This window comes from Grammomys surdaster, unplaced genomic scaffold (genome assembly GCF_004785775.1).
Source record: "Grammomys surdaster isolate TR1022 unplaced genomic scaffold, NIH_TR_1.0 126036, whole genome shotgun sequence".
NCBI lineage: Eukaryota > Metazoa > Chordata > Mammalia > Rodentia > Muridae > Grammomys > Grammomys surdaster.
In genome coordinates, this window is record NW_021620849.1 from 3414483 (window position 1) to 3439044 (window position 24562).

Consider the following 24562-nt stretch of genomic DNA (forward strand, 5'->3'; position numbering starts at 1 on the left):
AGACTGTTTAAATCATCAGATCACAGAAGCTAGGAAAATTCTAGACAAGAAGTAAAGGGAGCAGGAGAAAAATGAGTTTTAACTAAACCAAACTAAACAAACAAAAAAAAGGTGAGGGAGTAAGATTTTTCTTTTCCGGGCTGGCGAGATGGCTCAGTGGTTAAAAACTGACTGTTGTTCAAGAGAACTGGGTTCCATCTCCAGCACCTGCATGGTGTCTAATAACCATCTATAACCCCACTTCCAGGGTATCCAATGGCCCCTTCTGGGGTGCTGCATTCACACAGTACACAGACATACAGACATATTATGTATATACATAAAATAAAAAATAACTAAATCCCCCCCCCCCAAATTGGAAAGATTTTGCTTTTTTCATGGAGAGGACTTTAGAAGTTTAGAAAATGTAGAGAATCATTGCCTCATGTTGAAACAGTTTAGACTAGTCCTACAGTATGCTAAATAAACTAGGCCTTTAGGCTCTGGCCCGTGTCTAGTGACTGCCTCTCTACTTCTCGGTCTCCTTTACACTTGAGTGACATGCACGTCTCCTGTGGTTATACACACACCTTCCTCTATCCGGAATAGTGTTTCCCCCCATAGTCTACTTGGTGAGCACCTATTTCTAAAATCGTGTTTAAGTTCTACTTCCTTCCTAACCAAATCCCCAGGTAGAACTCATTATTCAATTTCTTTATGCTTTTATGCTTCTCTCTAGTTCTGTCCCTTGGATGTCACCCCTTACAGTGTCTTATGTGTCTATCTAGTTCTATTGTAAGCCTCTTTGAGGTCTAAGATCATGTGACCCCAATTGACAAATATTTAAAGGCTGGCACTGTGGCTGGAGGAATCTTAACACACGCATCTCCAGAGACCCAAGAACAAAGATGAGTGGAAGTGGGGGGGCATTGCTCACAATACAACTCCTCCATGGAAGGCTCAGGGATCATTGTTGAAGAGGGAGTAGGAAGATTGTAGGAAGGAGAAATTTCTGTAGCATTTTATCTCCTAGAAATGTCAGATATTATACACATGAAGTCTCACCAACATGGCTGTCTAAACATGACCTGAACAGGGATGATACAAGTTAACGTGCTATCATGGAACAGGGAAAGCTCACAGGACCTCAGACCTAGACAAAGAACTAGAGGCAATTAAGAATGCCGAGAGCCAGAGAAATAGTCTTCCCCAGGGGAGAGCACACCAGCTGGTTATCCAGTACCAAATGGTCAGCCCTGAAAATATACACACGAGTAACATTATACAGATGAGAAGGTTGTATTTATGTATTTAGGAATACAAATGTGTGTGTGTGTGTGTGGCAACAATTAAAGAAATATGTGTAACAACAATTAAAGAAAAAGACACCAAGACTTTGAAATAGAGTGAGTGGGAGAGCAAGGGAGAGTTTAGAGTCAGAAAAGAAAAGAAAATATAGGGAAATGATGTTAATTAAAAAAGAATAAAAGTTTCTTCTGCTAAGCAGATCTGATGACCTGAGTTTGATCCCCAGGTCCTTTATGGCGGAAAGATGGGAGAAACTCCCATTAGCTGTCCCGTCGTCCAGGACTATTTTTCAAACCAAACTGCCACCATCTTCATAAGCTCAGCTATGTCTGCTGACCATCAAAAGATCATCTCAGCTGGGCTCATTGACTATGGATTTTCCTTCAGAAAAAAAGGGGTGGAGAGGGTCAAGAGACCCTCACCCAAGTCGTCAGTCACTCCTCCCGACTGGTTGAATGCATTTTTTTTTTTTAAAGGAATGTTTTGGTAAGTTAGGGATGAAGGCACACACCTGTAGTCTCAGCACTTGCCTTGAAGCCAGGACTGAGAGAATAAACAAATATTTTGGTAAAGGTTAAAATAATTGGCACAGGTTAAGTCTGTGGTCAGGGACAGATAAACCCACTGTGTCACTCGCAAAAACTAAGCGTCAGGTTTAAGCTGTGCTTAGCAGCTTGCTCTGGAAAAGTTTGAAGGATAGAACTGTTTTCTAAGCATTAGGACTTGGCCCATTTTCCCCTTCTGACCTTAGGAAATGGAGCCTTAAGGGGTGGAAGAGGTTGGATTATTCTCGAAGCTTTTGATGAGCCATTAATCCATGCTAGATACTGGTAAGGGTTTTGGGGGAAGATACAGAATGTGTACCCAGGAATCTTGGGCTCCTTTGGATAGAGGGAGGTCACTGATAGAGGTGACAGAGTATGTGTGCGTAGTGGCCTAAGGACCACTGGCCGGTGGCCGTCAGTGTGGCCCCTTTGAGGATCTATCTTAAGCTATCCTTCCCTAGGAACTCTTCACTACCCTCTTTCTACATGTTTCTCTGAAAACTGGAAGGGAGCCAGAAGAAAGTTGTGGGGAAGCCGGGGGTTCTAGGAACCCTTTCTTTCTGTCTCAGGGTCGGCATTCACTGCGTTTCTCTGCAGGCCTCCCGGCTCCCTGGTCAGGCTGAGAAGCCGGGCTAGACCGGGGGAGGGACAGCAGCAGGTGACAGCAGCCCCGGGTTATAAATAGGGGCGCGCGTCAGCGTCGGGCAGGAGCCGGGGCTGGAGGCAGGGGCTGCGGTGCCATGGGGTCGCGGAGGGCCGCGGGCCGGGGCTGGGGCCTGGGTGGTCGAGTTGGAGCCGGTGGAGATGGCGAGGACGACGGGCCAGTGTGGACTCCTGGCCCAGCCAGTCGCAGCTACTTGCTCAGCGTGCGGCCGGAGGCTAGGTGAGTCGCCCAGGGTCCTGGGTTGCCCCAGGCTGCTCTATCCCTTGGGTGGTGGCCGGGTGTGGCCAGGCTCTCAAAAGCGCTCCGAAACCTGGAGGCCTGGGTGAAGCCTGTGCCCTCAAACTTTCTCAACCCTAAGCCCCTGAGGTCTGGGAACAGAACCAGGCCAGAAGGGACCCGCATGGTATCCTTTTGACCCCTTGAGGGCTTGAGGGCCCGAGGGCCGCAGATGTGTGGCCCGAGAGAAGAAAGTCCCCATTTGGGGTGATTTTACAGGGGCCCGAAAGCTTTCCTTATCTCCCTCACCCACACCAAGCTACTCCCAGGGCTGAATTCCACTGTTAGTGATAAGGAGATCCAGGGTGGCTGAAATTCCTCAGGCTTCAAAGGAGGGGAAGCTGCCGTGGGTGTTGGGGAGCCAGTAGAGGCTGTTTAGCTGTAGTTCCTCCCCTGGGCCTAGGGCTTTGGCCTTCCAGCTTTATGTTGTGTCTGGTTGAGAGGAAAGGGTGCCAGGAGGGAGCTGTTGGCCCTGTCTGGGGAACCAGGGAGGGATCTAGGGCTTGAAGCTCTGAGGGAGTCAATTGCCCTGCCCAGTGGGGACCCAGTAGAGGTTGAGATGCCACTGGAGGGGTGGGACTAATGAACCCTTTATTGGCCTCTTGCAGTGAAAGAAGTTTGAAGGCTTTGTTTTAGGAGCTATGTCATTCCTAGTTGCAAAGGATACACAGACAAAAGGCAAGCTTTCCAAAAGACACTCTAAGATGCAGACACCCAAGAACAAGTGCATTGCCCTGGAGACAAACTTCTTGCCCTTTGTGGGCAGCTCAGCTTCCCTCTTCTCTTGAGCCCATTTTCCAAAAGGAAATGTAACAGGGTGGGCCTTGGAGGAGGCTAAGTTACTTCTTAGCAACAGAGTTTGGCCTGTGTAATGTGTTTCTCTGAGACACTATCTACAGACTTCTGCTCTCTGCTCAAAAACAAAACAAAAACAAAAAACTCACAAGTACAGGCACCAGTGATAGTGAGGAGAAGTCCTGTGCACTTCCTCCTGGAGCGACTGAGTCCTATTGACCTTGGAGTTGGAAAAGTTCAAATGTAACCGGAACCTGTTTCTGCATAAAACCTGGCAAACGGTGTCACGTGTTTGGGGCAGGACTGAGGGCTGGTACTGTGACTAAGTCAGACTGAACCAGGCTCCTGGGCTGCTGGGGGTTGTGGTGGGGCACCATTTCTCCAATCATTGGCTCTGTGGAACATTGCAAGGAAATGTGTGGACATTTATTGAAGTCCTTCCTTAGTGAAGCTGCCTGCCTAGTGTGAGCCTCACGCCTCTCACTCATTTCTGTGACTTATCTCACTAGGCTAAATGACTTATCTGGGCATTGCTTCTTTCTGTATTTGGGAAGAAGAGGAAGCAGGATTCTTCTTGGAGATGTAGCAGTGGAGGGAGGGAAGAAAGGTTGGTTTGAAAGCCAGGCAGAAGGGAGTAGGTTCTGGGCTCTTAGGAACAAGGCTGGAGGCTTGGACCTGGGGCTGCTTCCTGGCCGAGCAGGAATATTTATATAGTGTGCCAGCCAGAGGGCGGGAAGTAAGAAAAGTTTGTCTGGCTTGAGTCCTTGGACCTTAACGGCGATGGTGATAGAAGACTGTTCTTGTTGGGTATCTGAAGGCTCCGGACAGAACAGTGAGAGAGGATTTTCTAGTCTTGGACTTGGGACAGTTTCCCCTGTACTTTTCCACCTCCTGCCAACTGGCTACAGACCCCAATGGGTCCTGACAAGATCAGCCAGGTTTGCTTGGCTTCTGGAAGAGCCTATGGCCAAAAAGGATTATGAAGTGGACTGAGCTCAGGCTGGGGGAGGGACAGTACCCCAACTGTGGAAAGGTCTGACTTGTGTTGGAGGAGGGAGCGGCACATTCTGCTACCCCTCAAATGACTGATTGCCTGTGGAGGTGGAGAGAGCCCAAGAAACAAAGAAGAAAAGGGGTCCCTTGAGGACTTCACTGGCTCTGTCCAGTTCCAGCCCAGGGTCCTGGCTGAGAGTCGAGTTCTGCCCTTCTTCATTTTATATCCGACATATTCTGGGTCTGCCTTTTTTGTAGATCTCCTGTGAAGCTCTTTTCGGTTTTGTTGTTGCTGTTGTTGTTTGTTTGTTTGTTTGTTTGTTTGTTTGTTTTGAGGGACAGGGTTTCTGGACCTCACTCTGTAGACTAGGCTGGCCCTGAACTCAGAGAACAGCCTGCCTTTGCACCCCAGAGTGCTTGGATTACAGGCGTATGTCACCACCACCACTACCTGGCTTGCTGTGAAGCGTTCTCTCTCTCTCTCTCTCTCTCTCTCTCTCTCTTAAAGATTTATGTATTTATTTCATGTATGTGAGTACACTGTCCTGTCACTGTCCTGTCACTGTCTTCAGACACACCAGAAGAGACATCGGATCCCCATTACAGATGGTTGTGAACTACCATGTGATTGCTGGGAATCGAACTCAGGACCTCCAGAAGAGCAGTCAGTGCTCTTAACTACTGAGCCATCTCTCCAGCCCCCGCTGTGAAGCTCTTAAGGGGTCCTTCCCATAGGGTTTCCCTGGAGGCTATGGACAATTGCCATGTGGGTTGGGCTCCAGAGTCTGTATGTGTCTCACACTTCCTGCCTGCCCCATGGTCCTTGGAGGGGTTTCTAGTTACATTTCAGTTCAAGGATATTCAGAGCTCAGGTAGGTCCAAGGCAGATATTCCCACTTGGCTGTCCTATTTGATAGACAATCTCTTTGCTCATCCAGCTGTGAGGAGCTGACCCCTCAAGGAGGGTAGCTCGTGGGTAGGCTAGAGTACTCTAAAGAATCCAAGTTGAGAATAAGCAATAATGACTGGCCAGCTTATGTGTGACACTCAGGAGTTGTTAAGTCCCTGGACTCTTGTTTCACGAAGGACCTGGTGCTGTCAGCCTCATGGGAATAGAAGGGCCGTGACATTCCCCCTGACCACTTTGAAACAACCTCTGCTGTTCCTCTTGGGTAAGGCAGGTTGTCTAGGGTGTTAGGGAAATTAAGTCATTGGGCCAGAACTTTCTGGAAACCTTTTATGTCCCAGCATAGATAAAAAGCAGCCGGATGGAAGGCCCCCAGCTTCTATGCCTGTCTTTGTTCTTCTAGGCTTATTCTTTCTGAGCCCCAAATTCCTATTCTGCAACAGAAGCTTGACAAGAAATCTAAAACACTTCAGACAGTTAGCTGTCTCCGATGCCCCTGGCCCACCCTACCCTCCACAAACCCAGAAGCTCCACTTTTCCAGAGTGGTCAGCCAGGCCCTATCGGACCTCCCGCCTGATGGCCAGGTGCCTGTATGAGCTGCAGATTCTCTGGCTTGATTAACATGTAAGGCAGAGGGCCTGTACAATGGTTCGGCCTCTAAGAGAGCTTACCTGCTTTTCTAGAGGACACAAGATTTGGTTCCCAAGATCCAAGTTGGGCCTCTCACAACTGTATGTAACTACAGCTCAAGGGATCTGATGCCATCTTCTGGCCTCTGATGGCATCTGCACACATTTGGGCATTCTCCCCACCCCATACACAGAACTAAAAACAGTATCAATCAGGCTAGAGTGATGGCTCAGCACTTAAGAGCGGCTCTTTCAGAGGACCAGGTCTCAGTTCCCAGCATCCACACTTGGTGGCTCACAACCACCTGTAACTCCAGCTCTGGGGAATCTGATGCCTCTGTCCTCATAGGGCACCTGCCCTCGTGACATGGACACACACACACACACACACACAAAATCAAAAAATAATAAAAACAGACCAGATGGTGGTGGCACATGCTTCCAGCACCCAGGAGACAGAGGCAGGTGGACCTCTGTGAGTTCAAAGCCAACCTGGTCTACGGGGATAGTTCCAGTATACCTAAGGCTACACAGAGAAACCTTGTCTTGAAAGACCTAAATTAATTAATTAAGTAAGTAAGCAAAAAAAAAAAAAAAATCTTAAAAACATAAACCAAGGTTAATCCCAGCACTTGGGAGGCAGAGGCTGGTGGATTTCTGAGTTCGAGGCCAGCCTGGTCTACAGCGTGAGTTCCAGGACAGCCAGAGCTATACAGAGAAACCCTGTCTCGAAAAAAAAAATACAAAAAATAAAAAAGTAAAATAAATAAATAAATAAATAAATAAACCAAGGTGAGGGTTGATTGACAGCGGGGCCAGGAAGCCAAGCTGCACGAAGAGACTGAGCAGGGTGGAGAGGACTCACTGTCTCGGTTCAGTCTCTTGCCCACGTGGGGGTGGAACCTGCCACTTTCCGTTGTAAATTAGAAAACTGGCCCAATGCCTTTCCTGAGGGAGGAGGTACAGACTCAAGGGGAAATCTCTCAGTTCCAAGGAGAGGGACAAAGGTAGTCTGTGGTCAGGGAAGGCTAGAGTTGGCCAGTACTTCGTAACTAAGGGAGGTGTGGTCACACAGATTTTTAAGGCTCCAAACAAAGGCGCTTGCAGTGTGTGTGCCCCTTTCCTGACTTTTCTGGAGCAGCAGCTCCCACTGCGGGGCAGGACCCATCCTGTTTGAGAATGCTGTTCCTTTCCTCCTCCTCTGCCTCCTTCTCTCATAAAAAACAATCATGAATACCCATTGCATGGGTAGCGCTATGTTTCGTAGCTTCTATAGCTACAAAAAGACCTAGATTTGAAGGCTGTGTGGGCAAGAGTTAACTGAGCAGAAGGGAAGCAAGAAATGGTAGCCTTGGGTGTGGCCTTGCCAGTTAGGGATGGGCTTGGCTTTAGCAGAACCTGGATGTTGGGAGAGGCTGTAAGAAGACCAGGGAGGGTCTTACTTGTTGACGTCGAGTTGGGTCTGGTCATACCTGCAGTAGACATACTGCAGCGTTTTCTACAGAGTAGTGTGTAAAGCCAGCTGTGGTGGTGTACGCCTGTAATCCCAGCACTCAGGAGGCTGAGGCAGAAGGATCACTGGGAATTCAAAACCAGTTTTGGCTATGCAGTAGATTTGAAGCCAGCCTGGGCTTCGTGAGACCTTGTCCTTCCAAATAAACCAAACAAGCAAACAGAGTAACAAAAATAAAACAAAACCCAAACAACAACCCTACAAGGGAATCATTGATAAGGAGGGCTGTTAAGTGTGGAGCTGTCTGATTTCAGATCCGAGCACTGTAACAAGGAGAGAATGCTAGAAAAGAAGAAAGTAGCCGGGCAGTGGTGGCTCACGCCTTTAATCCCAGCACTTGGGAGCAGAGGCAGGCGGATTTCTGAGTTCGAGGCCAGCCTGGTCTACAGACTAAGTTTCAGGACTCTGTCTCAAAAAACAAAAAATCAGAAAAGGAGAAAGAAGTGTTGATTGGACTTGTGGGACAGAGGAGAAGGAAGAGTTCAAGATGGTGGACCTGGAGCTTAGGAATTTGGAAGAATTCTGGTGGCATCCAAAAAACCCATGCTCAATGGAGGAAAAGAGGGTGGGTTCTCAAGAGATAGGATCATGGGCTTTCCTGAGTGTCAGCAAGCAGACTTAGGGTGCTATAAAGAGTGAAGGGGTGAGCATGGATGGGGTGGCTCTTGCCATCTTCCAAAGACCTGAGATCTTGGCTCACACCAAAGGGCTGGTGCTCCATGAGTCTCCGTCCCCAAAGGAGGATGCAGGCTCTAGTCTGTGCCCCAGGTCTCTAAGCAGGATGGGATGCTCGATCAAGGGAGCTGGGTGTTTCTAGCTCCGGCTGAATTAACTGCTTGGTGTCCCTCCTCTCCGCTCTCCCAGCTGGTTTGCCTCGCTCTTTAACCAGACTTTAACATATTAATAGTTGGTGTTCTCCAAGCCACCTGTCTGTGCTCGGGGATTTCCAAGAATGCTGCTGTTTTTTTCTCAAAGGCAAAAACTGAAGTCGCAGCTACCCGAAGGGGGCAGGGAGCAGGGGACAGGCATAGGTGTCCCTCTGGGGAAAGAGACTCATGCCTGATGTACACCTTTCTCTCAAAGCACAGCCCCCAGGGACCTCCATTCTGCCTAACAGATTTCCTGGACTCTGCTGCACTTAACGAACTCTCAGTTTCAGATATATTGGTGTCCAGCGGTGAGGACACTTGCTGCTAACAGGAGCCGCCAACTAAGACAGCTGGTCCCTTTTAATAGAAAGGCCTCTGGGTCTCAGATGGTGGCTGATTAATGCTCTGTGACTGTTGTTGATTTTGCCTCCTCCTCTCCTTGCTTTGGGGCCTAATGATTCCATTTACTGTTTTTGCTTAGCTTATCAAGCAACCGGTTGTCTCCCCCCAGCTCTGGAAGGTAAACGCACACTGCATTACATTCTCCGACTGCTTTTGAGAGGCCTTGAGAGGCCACTGGATGACTGCTCTGTACACTAACCAGGCTGCATGGGGTGAAGGGAGGTCTGGATGGTGATGGGGAGGGCATAAGAGGGTACTCACATGGGCAAAGGTTGCACAGGGACCAGGGTTGATGCTTGCATGGGCCTGGGACTCAGGAATAAAGATACGGGCAGGAACTGCTGAGATGCTTGCAATGGCAGCCCTCTGCCTTTGGAACGGACATCTTGGGGATGGAACAGGCAGCCACCAGCCACAGGAGCCCTGTGCTTGGTTTTGGATACCTTATCCATCTTCCTGTGATAGTGGCCCCTGTCTTTTACATGTTACCCCTGCCATCCTGTAACTTCATCTGACACCTTCTCTTCCTTTACATTTTTCTTTTCATTGACCCCCTCTCCACCCTCGGTGACCCAGAACTCTGCAAGATCAGAGACCACCTTACTGTCCTGCACATTCTCTGGCTCTGGGGACCCAGCTCAGAGCCTGAGCAAGTCTGTGGTTGAGGTTTGCTGGCTGAAAAGCTGCCTTTTCACCTGCCAGGTTGGGGACAGCTCTCCAGTCCCGCTGAGCTGACTATAACTGGGCCACATCACAGAATGGGAGAGTTGGCTATGGGTTTTTTTTTTTCCTTCACACAGAGAAAGATTTCTGACTAGCCAACTGGTTTCTGAATAATTCCTCATGTCTTCAGATATGATTAGTTAGAACATAGCTAACGTGGCTGGCCCTTGACGGGATGAACACAGAGGAAACTTGGTCGGGGAGGAAGAGAGGATAGCTCACATAATTCAGAGTGATGTGTGGAAGTGCCAAGAGAGAGGGCTGGGTATTCACAGGAAGGCAAGTAGCACACCCAGGGTAGGGTTAGGCTCCTTTGAAATCATGGAAACCAACCATTCTGGGATCCTTTCAAGATACATATCAGCCCATGAGCCCATTACCAAATCATGGAACTGGAAGGACTTGGAAATGTCATGGTTGCAAGACCGTTACCAGATGTGTGTGGATTTCCTGGTTTCTCGGGCGCCTGGATGGGTTACACCTGGAGTCTAGTTCACAACAGAGAGGAGGACAGGGACAGAAAGCTGTGGCAACCAGAAGCCATGTGGTGATCAACAGAACAGGACAATATAGGTTGGCTTTCCCTGACCAAGCCTGGTCTACTTAGAAAGCTCCAGGCAGCCAGGGCTACACACTGAGACCCTGTCTCAACAGACAGAAGTCCCAGAGAGTGAGACAAGGTAGCTTCTCAGCAGCTCAAGGCTCTCGGTTGGCTTTCAAGCCTGATGATCGATCTCTAGAACACAGGGAAAGGTGAGGGAAAGAGAACCACAAGTGTGTCTTCTGACAGCCACATGTGTGCTGTGGGCCACTTGGACCCCACCCCTCCTCTTCACACAGTTTCGTATTCTCTCTGTCTCTCTCTCTACACACACACACACACACACACACACACACACACACGCGCGCACTCGAGCTCTCTCTCTCACACAAAGTAAATAAAACCCCCAAGTTTGCGTCAAACAATAAGGATTCACAGCGGCTGAGCTATATTTAGCTTAGAATTTTCTAGAAAGTTCTCTAAAATCAGAAATTGCTATTAGTATCACAGCAACAAGAAACATTTTCAAATCAGGTGCAATGGCGCATGTGTTTAATTCTAACATGTGGGAGGCAGAGGCAGGTGGATCTCTGTGAGTTTGATGCCAGCCTGGTCTACAGAGTGAGTTCCTGAAATAGCCAGGATCACATAGAGAGATCCCTTCTTGGAGAAAAAAGAGGAAGAGGAGAAGGAGGAGAAGGAGGAGGGAGAGGGGAAGGAGGAGGAGAAAAGATGTCAGAAGAAAGAAAATGGGAGTGGAAGAGAGAAAAAAGAAACACACACACACTTACACACACAAAAAAACAAAAAAACAAAAAAGCCAGGCGGTGGTGGCGCACACCTTTAATCCCAGCACTTGGGAGGCAGAGGCAGGCGGATTTCTGAGTTTGAGGCCAGCCTGGTCTACAGAGTGAGTTCCAGGACAGCCAGGGCTACACAGAGAAAACCCTGTCTCGAAAAACCAAAAAAAAAAAAAAAACCAAAAAAAAAAAAACAACAAAACAAAAACCAAAAAAAAAAACCAAAAACAAAAAACAAAAAAACAAAAAACGAAAAAGAAACACTTGAAACATTTTTAGGGTTGTAAATCACAGGTATTTGGAAGGCTGAGGCAAGTAGATCATAAGTTCTAGACTACTGTCTAAAAAAAACAAAACAACAAACAAACAAACAAAAGAAAAAGATTTCCAGATGTTACATTCTATATGCTCAGAGAGTTGATAGTCAAGGTACCAAACTATTTCTAAATGACTTAAAAGGGAAAGAGAGGTGCTTATTCTCGGTGAAAGGATGCTGCCGAATGCGCCTTGTAAGCCTAGTCCAGCCCTCAGATATATGAGGAGGAGCTCTCCATCCCGGGTGGACCCTAAAGGGAGGACTCTGGCTAACTCTCCAAATGCCTAGGGTCCTGCATTCCTAGACACCACCAATGCAGAAGTCTTACTTGATTCAATCACTTCCTGAGATGCAAACTTTCTCAAATACAGAATGATGTTTATAGGAAAGATACATTGAGCATGGTCCCTTCTCTCTGCAAAGTATGTAGGGTCGTACACTGTTTGCTTGTGTGCCCTCACCTCTCACTGTGTACCTGGAGTCATGGGCAAGTAAATATGGCTGGGGGGCTCCACCCCTTCCTCTGAAGCCCAGAGAAAGGCAGCTTGGAGTGATTTGTCTTTCTCCATGGTTTGTTCTGCTTCTGTTGATGTTTTCCCCTCACGGTCCCAACTGCTGCTCACAAAGAGTGTGTGCCTGGGGAGGGGGGGAAGGGCTGGGCACAGCTTGTGCACCACACAACCTGGCTGTGTGGTTGAGCTTCATGCCTGGGAATGCACTGTCTTTGCTGGCCCATGGAAGGGTTTGGTGCCGAGGTCTGTTTCCTGTGCTCAGAAAGGAGTGGACTCTAAGCCCTGAGGATTGTTGGTGAGTCTGGGGTAGACACAATAAGCCCACAGATACAGCTGAGTTCTGCAGGAAGGATTCAACCACAGGGAACCAAGAGTTCTGGCTTGTCCAGGAGTCAGTCTGTGGCTCTACAGTACTGCAATTGTCAGGTTTGTTTTCAATTCAGCACATGGTATCCATAGACAGAGCAGAAGACCCACAACTGGCTTGCTAGTACCAACCCATAACTCTATGTGGCGTCAAAATTCATTTGATTAGAGTCTCCTTAAGGCCCAGACCCTGGCATTGCCAGCTCATTCATCTATCACGACCTGTGCTCACAAGTGTTGGCACTTTTCTTCTGAGCCTGAGCTCTAGGATAGGGTTCCATGCCTCTAGGACCTCTGAATCCTTGAGGGTTAGCTGTCTTTCCTCTGTTGGTGTGGCTGCATTATGCTACGGATCCATCTCCGAGGCTTGACATGTCTACACATAGGTATGTCTACATGAATGTCTCTCCTACACACGAGCTTCCCTGGAGGTGAAGATGGATTATGAAGCCAACTCCCCACCATCCCCCAGTAAAAGTCTGACGGGCATGTACTGTACTCTGGTGTGCTCAGGAGCCTGCCCAATTGTCAACTACCTATTGTAATAGCCCTGGGTCAAGGATTCCATTCAGCTCCTTAGTACCAACCAACCTGGCCAGGAAGCCCAGGCATTCTTGAATAAAGATTTGCTCAGGTATGCCCAGGAACTTTGGCTACAGGTGACTGACAAACATGGTAAGGCTTGTGCTTGGCCCGGTGAGGCCAGAGTGTTTGTAGGGAGGGCTCTAACTGGGTTCTGCTTCTCCTAGGAGCACCTTCTGCTCTATCATTGCGCAGCTCACAGAAGAGACCCAGCCACTGTTTGAGACCACGCTCAAGTCCCGTGCTGTGTCTGAAGACAGTGATGTCAGGTTCACCTGCATTGTCACAGGTAAGGATGCTATCGATATGGTCCCTATCAGGGCTCCTGCACAGAGCAGGGTCTCAGGAGGCTCGACTAGGTGTGGAGGAGAGGTGGGTTATGTATATTAAACCAGTTGACTTTAGCTTTTTCCCCTCATTTTAAATCTCTGTGTGGGCTGGTGTCCCCTTCTGGAACCGTGTGTGTGTGTGTGTGTGTGTGTGTGTGTGTGTGTGTACCCACGTGGGCGTGCACGCATATGTGTGCTTTGCCTTTTTCCTTAAAAACTTTGGTTAATACCTAAGAATGTGGCTCAGTTGGTCAGTTGGTAGAGTGCTACCTAGCATGCATGAAGCCCTGGCTTTTATCCTCAGCACCACCATGTGAACCTGGCACAGTGGTTTCTGTCTGTAATCCCAGTACATGGGAGGACAAGAAGATGAGAAATTTAAGGTCATTCTTAGCTACATAATGACTTTGAGGCAGGCCTAGGCTACATGTGACCCTGTTTCGAAAAACAGAAAATGAAGACAACGAACTCCCAAGCTGCGCTCATCAAATATTCGTCCCCTTCAAGTATACTCAGAGTATTGATGTCTGATCTTTGAAGCCATCTTTTGAACACTCCACTGAATAGTTGAACCATTTGTGACGAGGGAGTATCCAGCCTGAGAGGAAGCAGTGTGTAGTTACTCCAACTGTAGACCCTGGAGTCTTGGAACCCTCATTCCACCCTCTTCCCAGGATATAGTGCTAACAGGTTGTGACCCCCTTCCCTGCATTACCTTCCCTGCGTTAGGAGGCTGAGTGGTTAATGCCTGCAGAGCCATTGGAATAGCACTTAGCACCCTGCAGGTACCCTGAGTTTAGAAGCAAGACTACAACTGTTTGCTTTCCACTGACTCCCTAATGGCCTTCAAGTAGGAAGCCCTGTGACACCTTAGAAGCCAAGATTATGAGTGCTGGGACACTGGCTCCAAGATTGTTTCTTCCTCACACCTCCCAGTGCAGCTGCCCTCTGCCCCATCCCGACCTGCCCCAAGGCCTGTTCACTTGCAACTGCACAGTCACCATTGCAAAGGGTCCAGACTCATTGCCTCCAAGAACACATTTGTTTGTTTGTTTGGTGTTTTTTTGTTTTGATTTTTTTGTCAGTTAGTCAAAGGCTTGGGTGGTTTCCAGATGTCACACTCCCTGATCCTGAAGGGACTTGGTTAGCCCAGCCAAGTAAATAGCTTCTTCTTCTTTTTTTTTTTTTTTTTTTGTTTTTTTGAGACAGGGTTTCTCTGTGTAGCCCTGGCTGTCCTGGAACTCACTCTGTAGACCAGGCTGGCCTCAAACTCAGAAATCCGCCTGCCTCTGCCTCCCAAGTGCTGGGATTAAAGGCGTGCGCCACCTCCGCCCGGCAAGTAAACAGCTTCTTTGGGATTGAATTTTTCATGGGTAGTTGTCCCAATTACCAGGACTCCAGCAGCAAATCTGCTAGAGAGACACCAGCTTCCCTCTACCCTTTATCTTTATGTGACATGTGTGTTGCAACTAAATTCTTCCAAACCCCTGTGAAGTCCTGTTGTTAGTCCAGCTTTGCAGAGGAGAAAGCTAGAAGAGGCTAAGTGAGGCACCCAAGGGGTGAAGAGATGGTTGCTTTTCTCTTATGCACTGCCTCTGGCTGAGTCCCTGTGGCCCTGCCTCTGGCTGAGTCCCTGTGGCCCTGCCTCTGACTGAGTATCCAGCACTGCAGCACCAATGGTTTCTTAGAAAATAAGTTCGCTCCATGATTCCTCATGTGCCACTTTATGTAGAATGTTCTTAATTATCTTTGAAAAAAATCAGGACTGGGGATGTACTTCAGTTGGTAAGACCCTTGCATAGCATGTATGAGACCCTGGATTTGTCCTCCAGCACAGTATAACCCTGTGGTGGGGCGTTTCTGTGATTCCCACACTCTGCAGGTAGAGGAGGCAGGAGGATCATAAATTTACAGTCATCCTTTGTTACACAGCCAGTTTGAAGCCATCTTGGGATGCATGAAACCCTGTCTCCAAGAAAATGAAAATTTATTTTATTCAAGTAATGCATGTCCGTAGGTGAAGGTTTCAAATTATAGTAAAAGACATTTATCAAAGTACAGCAGTTTATTTCTACCACCAATCTGGGGTTGTAGGCATGAGCTATCATATCTGGTTTGTTGTTGCTGCTGCTCTTTGAGACAGGGTCTCACTATGCATCTCTGCTGGCCTGAGCTTTGTACAGAACAGGTGGGTCTTGAGTTCACACGGATCTGCCTGTCTCTGCCTCACAAGTTATCAGTTATTGTCACTAATAGTAATCAACAGTTATTAATCCCTCCTAAATGCTGAGATTTAAGGCACACCCCTTCACACTCGGAGGTTTTGTTTTAGGACAGGGTCTTAATGCGTAGCCAAGGCTGGACTTCAACTGGAGATCTTGCTCCTGCTTCTGAGTGCTGGGATTATAGGTGTGCACACACCACCAGACCCAGCATTCTGCTTTTAAAGACATTTTAACCTTCCCTCTTCCCATTCCATTCCTACACCAGTCCAGTACCCTATGGGGGTTTTCTGGCTAGTTCTCAGTTTCTGCCACTTCTAACTCAGGCTTGGCTCTGAGTGTGCTTCACTTTCTATGTACCTGTATACTTCTTGTTTACAAAATTTTGAGACTTCACAAAGTCCCATTTCTCTTGTTGCCTATTCTCCCTGCACCCGCCATCTCTTTCTCTGTCTCTATCTGTCTTTGTATCTCTCTCTTTCTCTCTGTCCCTCTTTGTCTCTCTCTGTGTGTCTCTGTCTCTTTGTCTGTCTTTCTGTCTGTGTGCGTGCGTGCGTGTGTGTGTGTGTGTGTGTGTGAGAGAGAGAGAGAGAGAGAGAGAGAGAGAGAGACTCCTGTATCTCCCTCGCCTTTGCTTTGAATGCTCATTCTGTTACCTAGAGGCCACTGCTGCTTTGGCTGACAGATGCCTTCTTCCAGCCTGCTCCTGGGCCAGCCTCAACACTTCCAGGAGAGTCCCTGCTCCCTCCTCCATGGCTCAGTTACTTTGGCATATTTCTTTCTCCCGGATTGTGAGATCTGTAAGGACAGGGTGCATGTGGGACTTGCTAGTGCCTCTCTGGAGCTGCCACAGTCCTCACTTGCCACATGACCTCCCTGACCCCTGGCCATGTTGATGACAAAATTAGTATCTTTTCCACTTGGCTCATCTCAGCAGCAGCTTGGCTGGGGCAGTGGCAGTATCTGCTGTGGGGACCTGTATGAGGAGCCTCAGGAAGAGCAGGAAAGGGTGCCATGGCTTCTCAGTAACAATGTGGTTGTGCCAGACACCAGTTTGGTGAACAAAATCTTGGGCCGTTTTATTGAATGCTCTCAATCTCCTCTTGGGAGTAAGTCTTTTATGCTTCAAGCTCAACCCAAAGAAGCAATTGGAGAATTATTATTCTTCTTCTCTCTCTCTCTGTGTGATATATGTGTGCTGTGGTGTGTGTATCTGTGTGTATGATATGTGTGTGGCATGGTGTATGATATGTATGTGTGCATGTGTGTGTGATATGTGTGTGTATGATATATGTGCTATGTGTGTGTGTGTGTGTATGTGTATTGTCTTAAGTCAGGGTTTCTATTCCTGCACAAACATCACGACCAAGAAGCAAGTTGGAGAGGAAAGGGTTTATTCAGCTTATACTTCCACACTGCTGTTCATCACCAAAGGAAGTCAGGAACTTGGGGGCAGGAGCTGATGCAGAGACCATGAATGGGTGCTGCTTTCTGGCCCGCTTCCCCTGACTTGCTCAGCTTGCTTTCTTATAGAACCCAGGACTACCAGCCCAGGGATGGCACCACCCACAATGGGCCCTCCTCCTTTGATCACTAATTGAGAAAATGCCTTACAGCTGGATCTCATAAAGACATTTCCTCAAGGGAGGCTCCTTTCTCTGTGATAACTCCAGCTTGTGTCAAGTTGACACACAAAACCAGCCAGTACATGTATGTGTGTGATGTGTGTGTGAACATGGGTTCATACATATTAAAGCACATGTGTAGAGGTCAGAGGGCAGAAGTCCTCTCCTTCCATCCTGGATGTCAGGATTTGAGCTCAGGTCATTAGGCTCACACAGCAAGTGTTTTAACCCTGAGCACAAAGGAATAATTATTTTTAAACGTGTGTGTGTGTGTGTGTGTGTGCATGTGTGCGTGTGTGCGTGTGTGTGCGCGTGCGCGCGCATACTGTGGAGGTCAGAGGACTAGGGAATTGGCTCTGTCTTTCCATTATGTGAGTCCCAGGGATGGGACTCCAGTTGGCAGTCTGGGTAGGAAACCACTTTATCAGTGACTCCATCTCATGGGCCTCAGGAGCAATGGGTTTTTTGTTTTGTTTGTTTGTTTTTGTCCCTGCACGACATGATGTCCAGCCATGGTCTTCTGCTGAAGAGCACTTAGCAACTGAGCCTATGCAGTCATCAGAGCTCTGGGCGACCACAATATCCACATCTTCAGTCACTGTTGTTTCCCTCCCGATCTCACATGGATCCCAAATCTCAGTTCCTTAGGTAGCAAATCAGAAAGAAGTCCCCATGACATCACCACCTGTAGGTTGTGGGAAAGGGGAGGGTGCCAAGATCTGGGGAGACAGCGCTAGACATCCAGTCTCAGTTTGGAGATGTTCCTGGCTATCAGTGGCTGAGACTGGCCTCTGTGTGAGGCTGCCGCTGTCCCTGCTTGTTTTAGTGGAGGCAGAGTGACCACATCAGTTGCTCTTCCTCCCTGGGAGAAGCACTCCTTCCCCCAACAAAGGTAGGATGTGTCAGCCCTGACTCTGGGACCTTGTCAGGCGAGGATGATGCTTTCCCGCTGTTTGGAGCCTTGTCCTGGCGCGGAAGATTCAGCTGTAGCAGGGGAGCAGGGAACTGGCTGTTCCGGGAGAGAAACCCCTGCGGACGTGGAGCTGGAACACAAGACTTGCAGCGTTCTTTTCACTCACCACGGGAGAACAGGGACACTGGGAGAATAGAGAGACAGTGGGCCTAAGGCTGGGCAATCAGACTCCTGGCTCCTGCAGGGCTCTTTAGGCTGAAATGCCACTGTCTGAGACTGCTCATTTCTGCAGTGGACTCCTTCCTCCACTCTCCTCAACTCTGGGGTACATTCTTTGTTGGGGCGTGTACGTGTACATATGTGCTTAACATATGTGCTTAGTCACATGTTGAGGTTGAAGAATTAAAGCATCAAAAGTAGACAGGTTGAAGCCAGGGACCTAATCTGTGGTAAGAACCACATTTCTTGAAAGGAAGGAAGGAAAGAAGGAAGGAAGGAAGGAAGGGAGGGAGGGAGGGAGGGAGGGAGGACCCCACTTATAGGATATTTATTTGTATCATATAAGTCTAATATGATAACTTGTAGGTGTAAAATGTTATATGTACATTGACTCCAGAATCCTCATTGGGAAGAATGTTGGAGAAGGAACGTTTCCCTGTCAGGTCAGCTGTCTGGCCCTGGGGAGTGATGTCCTTCCTTCGCTCCCGTGGGCTTGCTTTCCTCCTGTGTGAAGTTGGAGTCACATCGATCACTTTTTAGCAGAGTAGGATTTGAGTTCTGGCTGGCCTTTTTCCTCACTAGGTGACTTTTGCAGAAGTCTTAATTCATCAGCCTTGATTTCATTTTCATTTTCCTTACTTAAAAAAAGGCTTTACTTTTTTTTTTTTTATGTATGTATGTGCCAGAGTGTATATGCATAGCACGTGTGTACAGTGCCCCAGGAGGCCTGAAGAGGGCGTCAGTGTCTGTGGAACTGGAGCTCCAGGTGGTTGTGCACGGCCATGAGAGGTATGGGAACTGAACTCCAGGCCTCTGCCAGGGCAGCAAGAGCTCTAAACCCTGGGTTTCCATTGATTGTACTGGGGATTGTAACTACGTGCATGGAGTCGGTGAGGATGGGTGAGACATGCGTGAGGACTGTTTCTCTCAGCTTGGCTTCTGGCACACAGTTAAGTCTTCCTCAGAAAGTGTGAGCAGTTTGTGTTCAGAGGAACCAGGGGCAATTCCATATCTGAAAGTTCTCTTCAAACTCTAAACTCCTGTTTGTCTGACTCTGAGTTTCTTCAAACTGGTGTGGCTGGGAAGAGGCTGTGGGTGTCCAAGTTGGGTTCCCTAGGTGAGCCTGCTAGTTGTGAAATAGACCATAGGCCGTGGAGGGGCAGGGAAAGCTACTGGCTCAGGTCCTATTTGGAACTCTCCCAGACAAAATGCTCTCTCTCTCTCTCTCTCTCTCTCTCTCTCTCTCTCTCTCTCTCTCTCTCTTTCTCTCTCTCTCTTTCTGTGTGTGTGTGTGTTTGTGCGTGTGTGTAAAATGCGTGGAAGTATGGGTGGAGCGGGGTTAAGGACCTAGCCCTCTCGGGCTTTTGTGTATTTATATAATACAGTTCACATTATCCAGGAAATAATCAGCATGTTCCCCAAATAAGTTTGTTTTCAAAGGCATTCTTGCTATGAAGCCCTGAATTGACGGCTTGATTCCCACTATCGGCAGAATCACAGGGCGTTGCTGTGGCTCAGGCTCAGCTGTGTAGGCTACTCAGTGTCCTCCTCCCTGCCCCATGCCTTTGTCCCACTCCAGCCGCTCTGGACTGGAGGCTGAGGATGTCCTGGGCAGGTCATGAGGCAGATGACTCCAAGGCCCTGGTGGGTGAGATCATCCCACCCGATGGTGAGAGCACCTGCACTGGCCCTGGCCACATGCACAGTGATGTAACCAAGGGCTTTAGCGCACAGTGGAAACACAGGGCTCGGTTTACAGCCAGCACAGCCCAGTTTGTTCCTGGCCGAGCCAGCTGTAGCCCTGCCTCCCCTGCTCCCCGCTGATGTTTGAGTTCCCTGGCTTGCCCTTTGCTCTTCCTTATATGCCTCGGTTGGGGTTCCCATGCCAGGCTTGCCCTCCCCACCCACCTTGTGTTTGTTTCCTGTTCCCTTACTCCTTTACTGAGTAACCGCTATGAGGGCACTGGTGCTGATGATAGAGATACTGCAGTGAACAAGGGATGGCTCCAGCCCACATGGGTCTGGGGTCCAGTGGGAGGGATGGCCAAGGGGCTAAGCTATTACAGCATCGCAGGTGACTTGAGGTATGCACCCATGTCTTCAGTGTTACTTGATCCAAGACCAAATCTCCAGCCAAGGAGCTCGCTCCCTTCTCTGGACCACAGGCCCTTCATACTGTTGATGTATTCATCGGTAAATATTTACTTATTGTGGATTGCATTACCAACCAGGCACTATTCTAGGAACTGGGGACGAAACAGTGAAGAACACAGATAAGTCCCCGCTGTCACGAAGCCGATATTCCATGATGGGCATGCCACAACAGACAGGGCACACACAAACTAACAAGCTCAATGTGTCGCACGGCAGTGTGTTCTAGGAGGAAAGAAACAGGAAGAGGGATAGCAAGGCTGAGGAGAGAGAGCCCCAGGCCCATGCAGCAGGGTGCTCAAAGGCCTCTGTGAGGAGGTAGACAGGAAGCAGGGCAGCACAGGATGTGGCCTCCTGTGCTGTGTTAGGGCGAGCCAGCGAGACTGAGGCCGGGGTGCAGCACACAAAGGGAGAGGAGAGGAGATCAGGCCGCTGCAGTGACAGGGTGCAGTTGATGCGTGCCTGTGTGAGGTGGGGCTCCTGGGTGTTCTTCGTGTGGGAAAGAGTAGACTGATATGGAGGTTTCACTCTGCTTGTGGTGTTTTCCAGTTGAAGAGAGGCCACGATGGGGCAGTGAGGCCAGCGAGGAAGGTCTCCCTGGTACCAAGTGGGGGATGAAGGTGATGGGGACTTGGCTGTACAGGAAATGGTCAGATTCTGGATCTGTTCCCAAGGGAGAGCCTGTAGGACTGTCTGACAGAGTGGGTGTGAGAAGAAAGGAAAAAGAAGGACTCGGGGCTTTCTCCTGAGCCACACTGGGGAACGGATTGTCCACTTTGAGCTGTGTGTGAATTGGCTTGCCATAAGGATAAGGAGTTGGATGGGTCATTCCTTTGCCTGTTAGGCCTTCAAGTGCAGATACAAAGTCAATGTACAGGTCTCAGCTGAGCTGAGGGGGCTGGGCTGGAGAGCCCAACAGCAGGGGTCCTTGCTGCTCCTTGGTCAGCTAGAGCCAAGAATCAACCAGTGATTTAGCAATGTGCAAGTCACAGGTGACCTTGATGGACAGGTCTGGTGCAGCAGAGGAAACAGGAGCAGAGCTGGAAGACGAGGGGGGAAAGCCCCATACACGATTCCTACAGGCTCAGGCGCAGTGGTACACATCTTTATCCCAGCACTCAGAGGCAGAGGCAGACAAGGCTCTATGAGTTCAAGGCTAGCCTGGTCTATGTGGTTCCAGGACAGCAAGACCTGCATAGAAAGACCCTGACTCAAAAACAATAATAATAGGCCAAGTGATGGTTATGCATACCTTTAATCCCAGCACTCTGGAGGTAGAGGCAGGAGGATCCCTGTGAGTTTGAAGCCAGCCTGGTCTCCAGAGTCTCTGGACTCCAGAGTCCTGGTCAACATTTCTAGACACCATGATTAGATCGGTTGCTTCACTGTACATTACTGGGCCAATCAGCTGTGTTCAGGGAAGCAAGAGGCATGTGATTGTGGAGTTAGGCACTCTGCTACATGGGAAGTCAGGGAGTCCCCAAGGATGGGACTGATAGACTCTTTAGTTAGCCTTGTTACAGTGACTCTGTGTGTGTGTGTGTGTGTGTGTGTGTGTGTGTGTGTATGGATGGATAGGTGGGTCTAAAATGAGTTGATGGCTGGGCAGTGGTGGTGCCTGTCCTTAATCCCAGCACTCAGGAGGCAGAATCAGATGGATCTCTGTGAGTTCGAGGCCAGCCTGGTCTACAGAGTGATTTCCAGGACAGCTAGGGCTGCATAGAGAAACCCTGTCACAAACCAAAAAAGTGACTGGATGGCTGGGTGGGTGGGTGTTTTAGTTGTGTTGTTGAAGGATGCAGCTTAGGGACTTGGAATAAAAGGAGAGGTCACAGCAGTGATGGTGGTGGTGGCATCCGCAGAGGAGGCCTGTAGGGCAGGTTTTTGAGGGTACTGAACGGACAGACCGCTATCGAAGGAAGCCTGTTACTCCCCATCAGCAATTGCTGGTGATTCCTTACCCCTTCTACTAGAAGGCTGAGAAGTGTCTTCACTCTCTCCCTTCTAGTCAGAGGGAGAAACACTTTCTGCTTTGACAGATCCTACTTTCTGAAGCTGAGCTGAGTGACAGGGATGGTGCTTCTGTCCAGCCTCTTTGGGCAGCTCAAAGCCCTTGCCTCTGAGTCTCTCCTCACTACTTTGGATCTCACCTACCATTATTCAATCTCTTGCTTCCTTGTCAGGATACCCAGAGCCAGAGGTGACCTGGTACAAGGATGACATAGAACTGGACCGTTACTGTGGCTTGCCAAAATACGAGATCACTCATCAAGGCAACCGTCACACCCTGCAACTGTACAGGTGAGGGAGAGGGGCCTGCATGGCTCTCTGCCCTCCTGAGGGCCCTGCGCTGGATCCTGCCATCAGACATGGAGTCAGCTGGGTGGAAATGCCCGGGCACTCTCTGGAGTTAGAGGGCAGGGCTCTGCTACTGAGTTGATCTACCTGGTGAACTGTGCTTTCTGCCAGTGTCTGGGATCTCCCCAGGCCAGGGCAGACATGCTTCTGACAGCCACAAGTGAGTGCAACCAGAGGAGGCCCTGACCCTCAGAAACCTTTTCCATGAGGTCAGCAGCCAGGAAAAGCAACAGTGCCGTCATTACTACTCTCGGGGCTGTGTTGGTCACCTGCTTCTGAAGGGAGCTCTTCTGGGCCCCAAGTCTAATCCCTCCTGGGACAGCATGACCTTGGTCAGCTGCCACCCTCTTGTGGCCTCAGTTTCCTCCATTGTAACTGAGGAAATTCATGATGCCTAAGGTAGGGCAGGACTTGGATTGGGAGGGAGCCTGTGGTCAATGCCAGAGACTCTGGCTGTGGGGAGGAGGGCTCTCACCTCCCAGGGGGAGAGATGGCGCCTCATGCTCCTACCTCTAGGTGTCGGGAAGAAGATGCTGCCATCTACCAGGCCTCTGCCCGGAACACCAAGGGCATCGTGTCCTGCTCAGGGGTCCTAGAGGTGGGCACTATGACGGAGTACAAGATTCACCAGCGCTGGTTCGCCAAGTTGAAACGCAAGGCTGCAGCCAAGATGAGAGAGATTGAGCAGAGCTGGAAGCATGGGAAAGAGGCTTCAGGAGAGGCTGACACGCTTCGCAAGATCAGCCCCGACCGCTTCCAAAGAAAGCGCCGACTGAGTGGAGCGGAAGAGGCAGTCCTCTCAGCGCCAGTCAGGGAAACGGAGGAAGGGTCCTCGGCAGCTTGGCAGGAAGGAGAGACTGAGTCTGCTCAGCACCCAGGTTTGGGTTTGATCAACAGTTTTGCTCCTGGAGAGGCACCCACCAATGGGGAGCCTGCCCCAGAGAACGGGGAAGACGGAGAGCATGGCTTGCTGACGTACATCTGTGAGGTCATGGAGCTGGGGCCTCAGAACACCCCTCCAAAGGAGTCTGGGGCTAAGAAGAAGAGGAAGGACGAGGAATCTAAACCAGGAGAGCAGAAGCCAGAGTTAGAAAGGGCAGAAGGGGTCCATTGCTCTTCAGAAAATGGCATCCCCAGTTCAGACAAACCCAATTCCAGTAGAAGGGAGAAGAAGTCCATGGATACACAGCCAGTTCAGACCCAGCCCAGAGGCAGGGTAGCACGGGGGCCTGGGGCTTCTGGGATAGAAAGCACCAGGAAGACAGCCTCTGTCCTGGGCATTCAAGACAAGGTTCAGGATGTCCCAGCCCCAGCCCCAGCCTTGGCCCCAGCCCCCGCCCCCGCCCCAGCCCCAGCCCCTGTCCCAGTCCCCGCACCCACCCCTGTTCCAAGCCTCAGCTCAGAGCAGGTGTATTTCTCCCTGAAAGACATGTTCATGGAGAGCACCCGGGCAGGCAGGTCCCAGGAAGAGGAAAAGCCTCCACCTCCAAGTACCAGAGTAGCTGGAGAAAGTCCCTCAGGGAAGGTACCTGTCAAGGATAGAGGGGAGAAGGTACCTATGGTCTCTGGCCAGCCCACATCCTCCATGGTACCCCCGCCCATTAAGCCTTTGAACAGGAAGAGATTTGCCCCTCCTAAATCCAAAGTGGAGTCAACTACCACCTCTTCCTCAAGTCAGACTCCAGAATCTGTGGCCCAGAGCTTAGGGAAGGCCCTACCCCCAGCCTCTACCCAGGTCCCAACACCCCCTGCCCGACGGAGACACGGCACCCGAGATAGCCCCTTGCAAGGACAAACAAGCCACCATACTCCAGGAGAGGTAAGTGTGGATATTGAGTGCTTAGAGGCTGCTCTGGGAAACTGACCTCATGGAAACTCTTGCTGTGAGGGCTTGGCAGCTAGTGAGTGGTGGGCTATTTATAGAAGGGGTGGGGAAGGGATGAAGTGCCAGCCAGGAGCAAGGGGCCACAGGCATGGCCGTGTTCCAGATAGGAGCATCCAGGCAGCATAGCCCGACTATGTCT

The 24562-nt window shown here is 49.6% G+C and overlaps 1 protein-coding gene across 2 annotated transcripts in view; it reads left to right on the forward strand.

Moving 5' to 3' along the window:
* The first annotated feature begins 2548 nt into the window (after positions 1 to 2548).
* The window catches only part of Alpk3 (alpha kinase 3), a 48468-nt gene continuing 26454 nt past the window's right edge, over positions 2549 to 24562 (forward strand). Inside the window, exons 1-6 of one of the 2 annotated variants that reach the window (XM_028754856.1) lie at positions 2558 to 2715; positions 8961 to 8999; positions 12889 to 13010; positions 22364 to 22481; positions 23055 to 23862; positions 23944 to 24357. In XM_028754856.1, the coding sequence (XP_028610689.1) occupies positions 2573 to 2715; positions 8961 to 8999; positions 12889 to 13010; positions 22364 to 22481; positions 23055 to 23862; positions 23944 to 24357 (1644 nt within the window). In that variant the 5' untranslated portion in view covers positions 2558 to 2572. Of the gene's footprint in view, positions 2716 to 8960; positions 9000 to 12888; positions 13011 to 22363; positions 22482 to 23054; positions 24358 to 24562 lie in introns of both variants that reach the window. The other variant, XM_028754854.1, reaches the window with a different exon arrangement.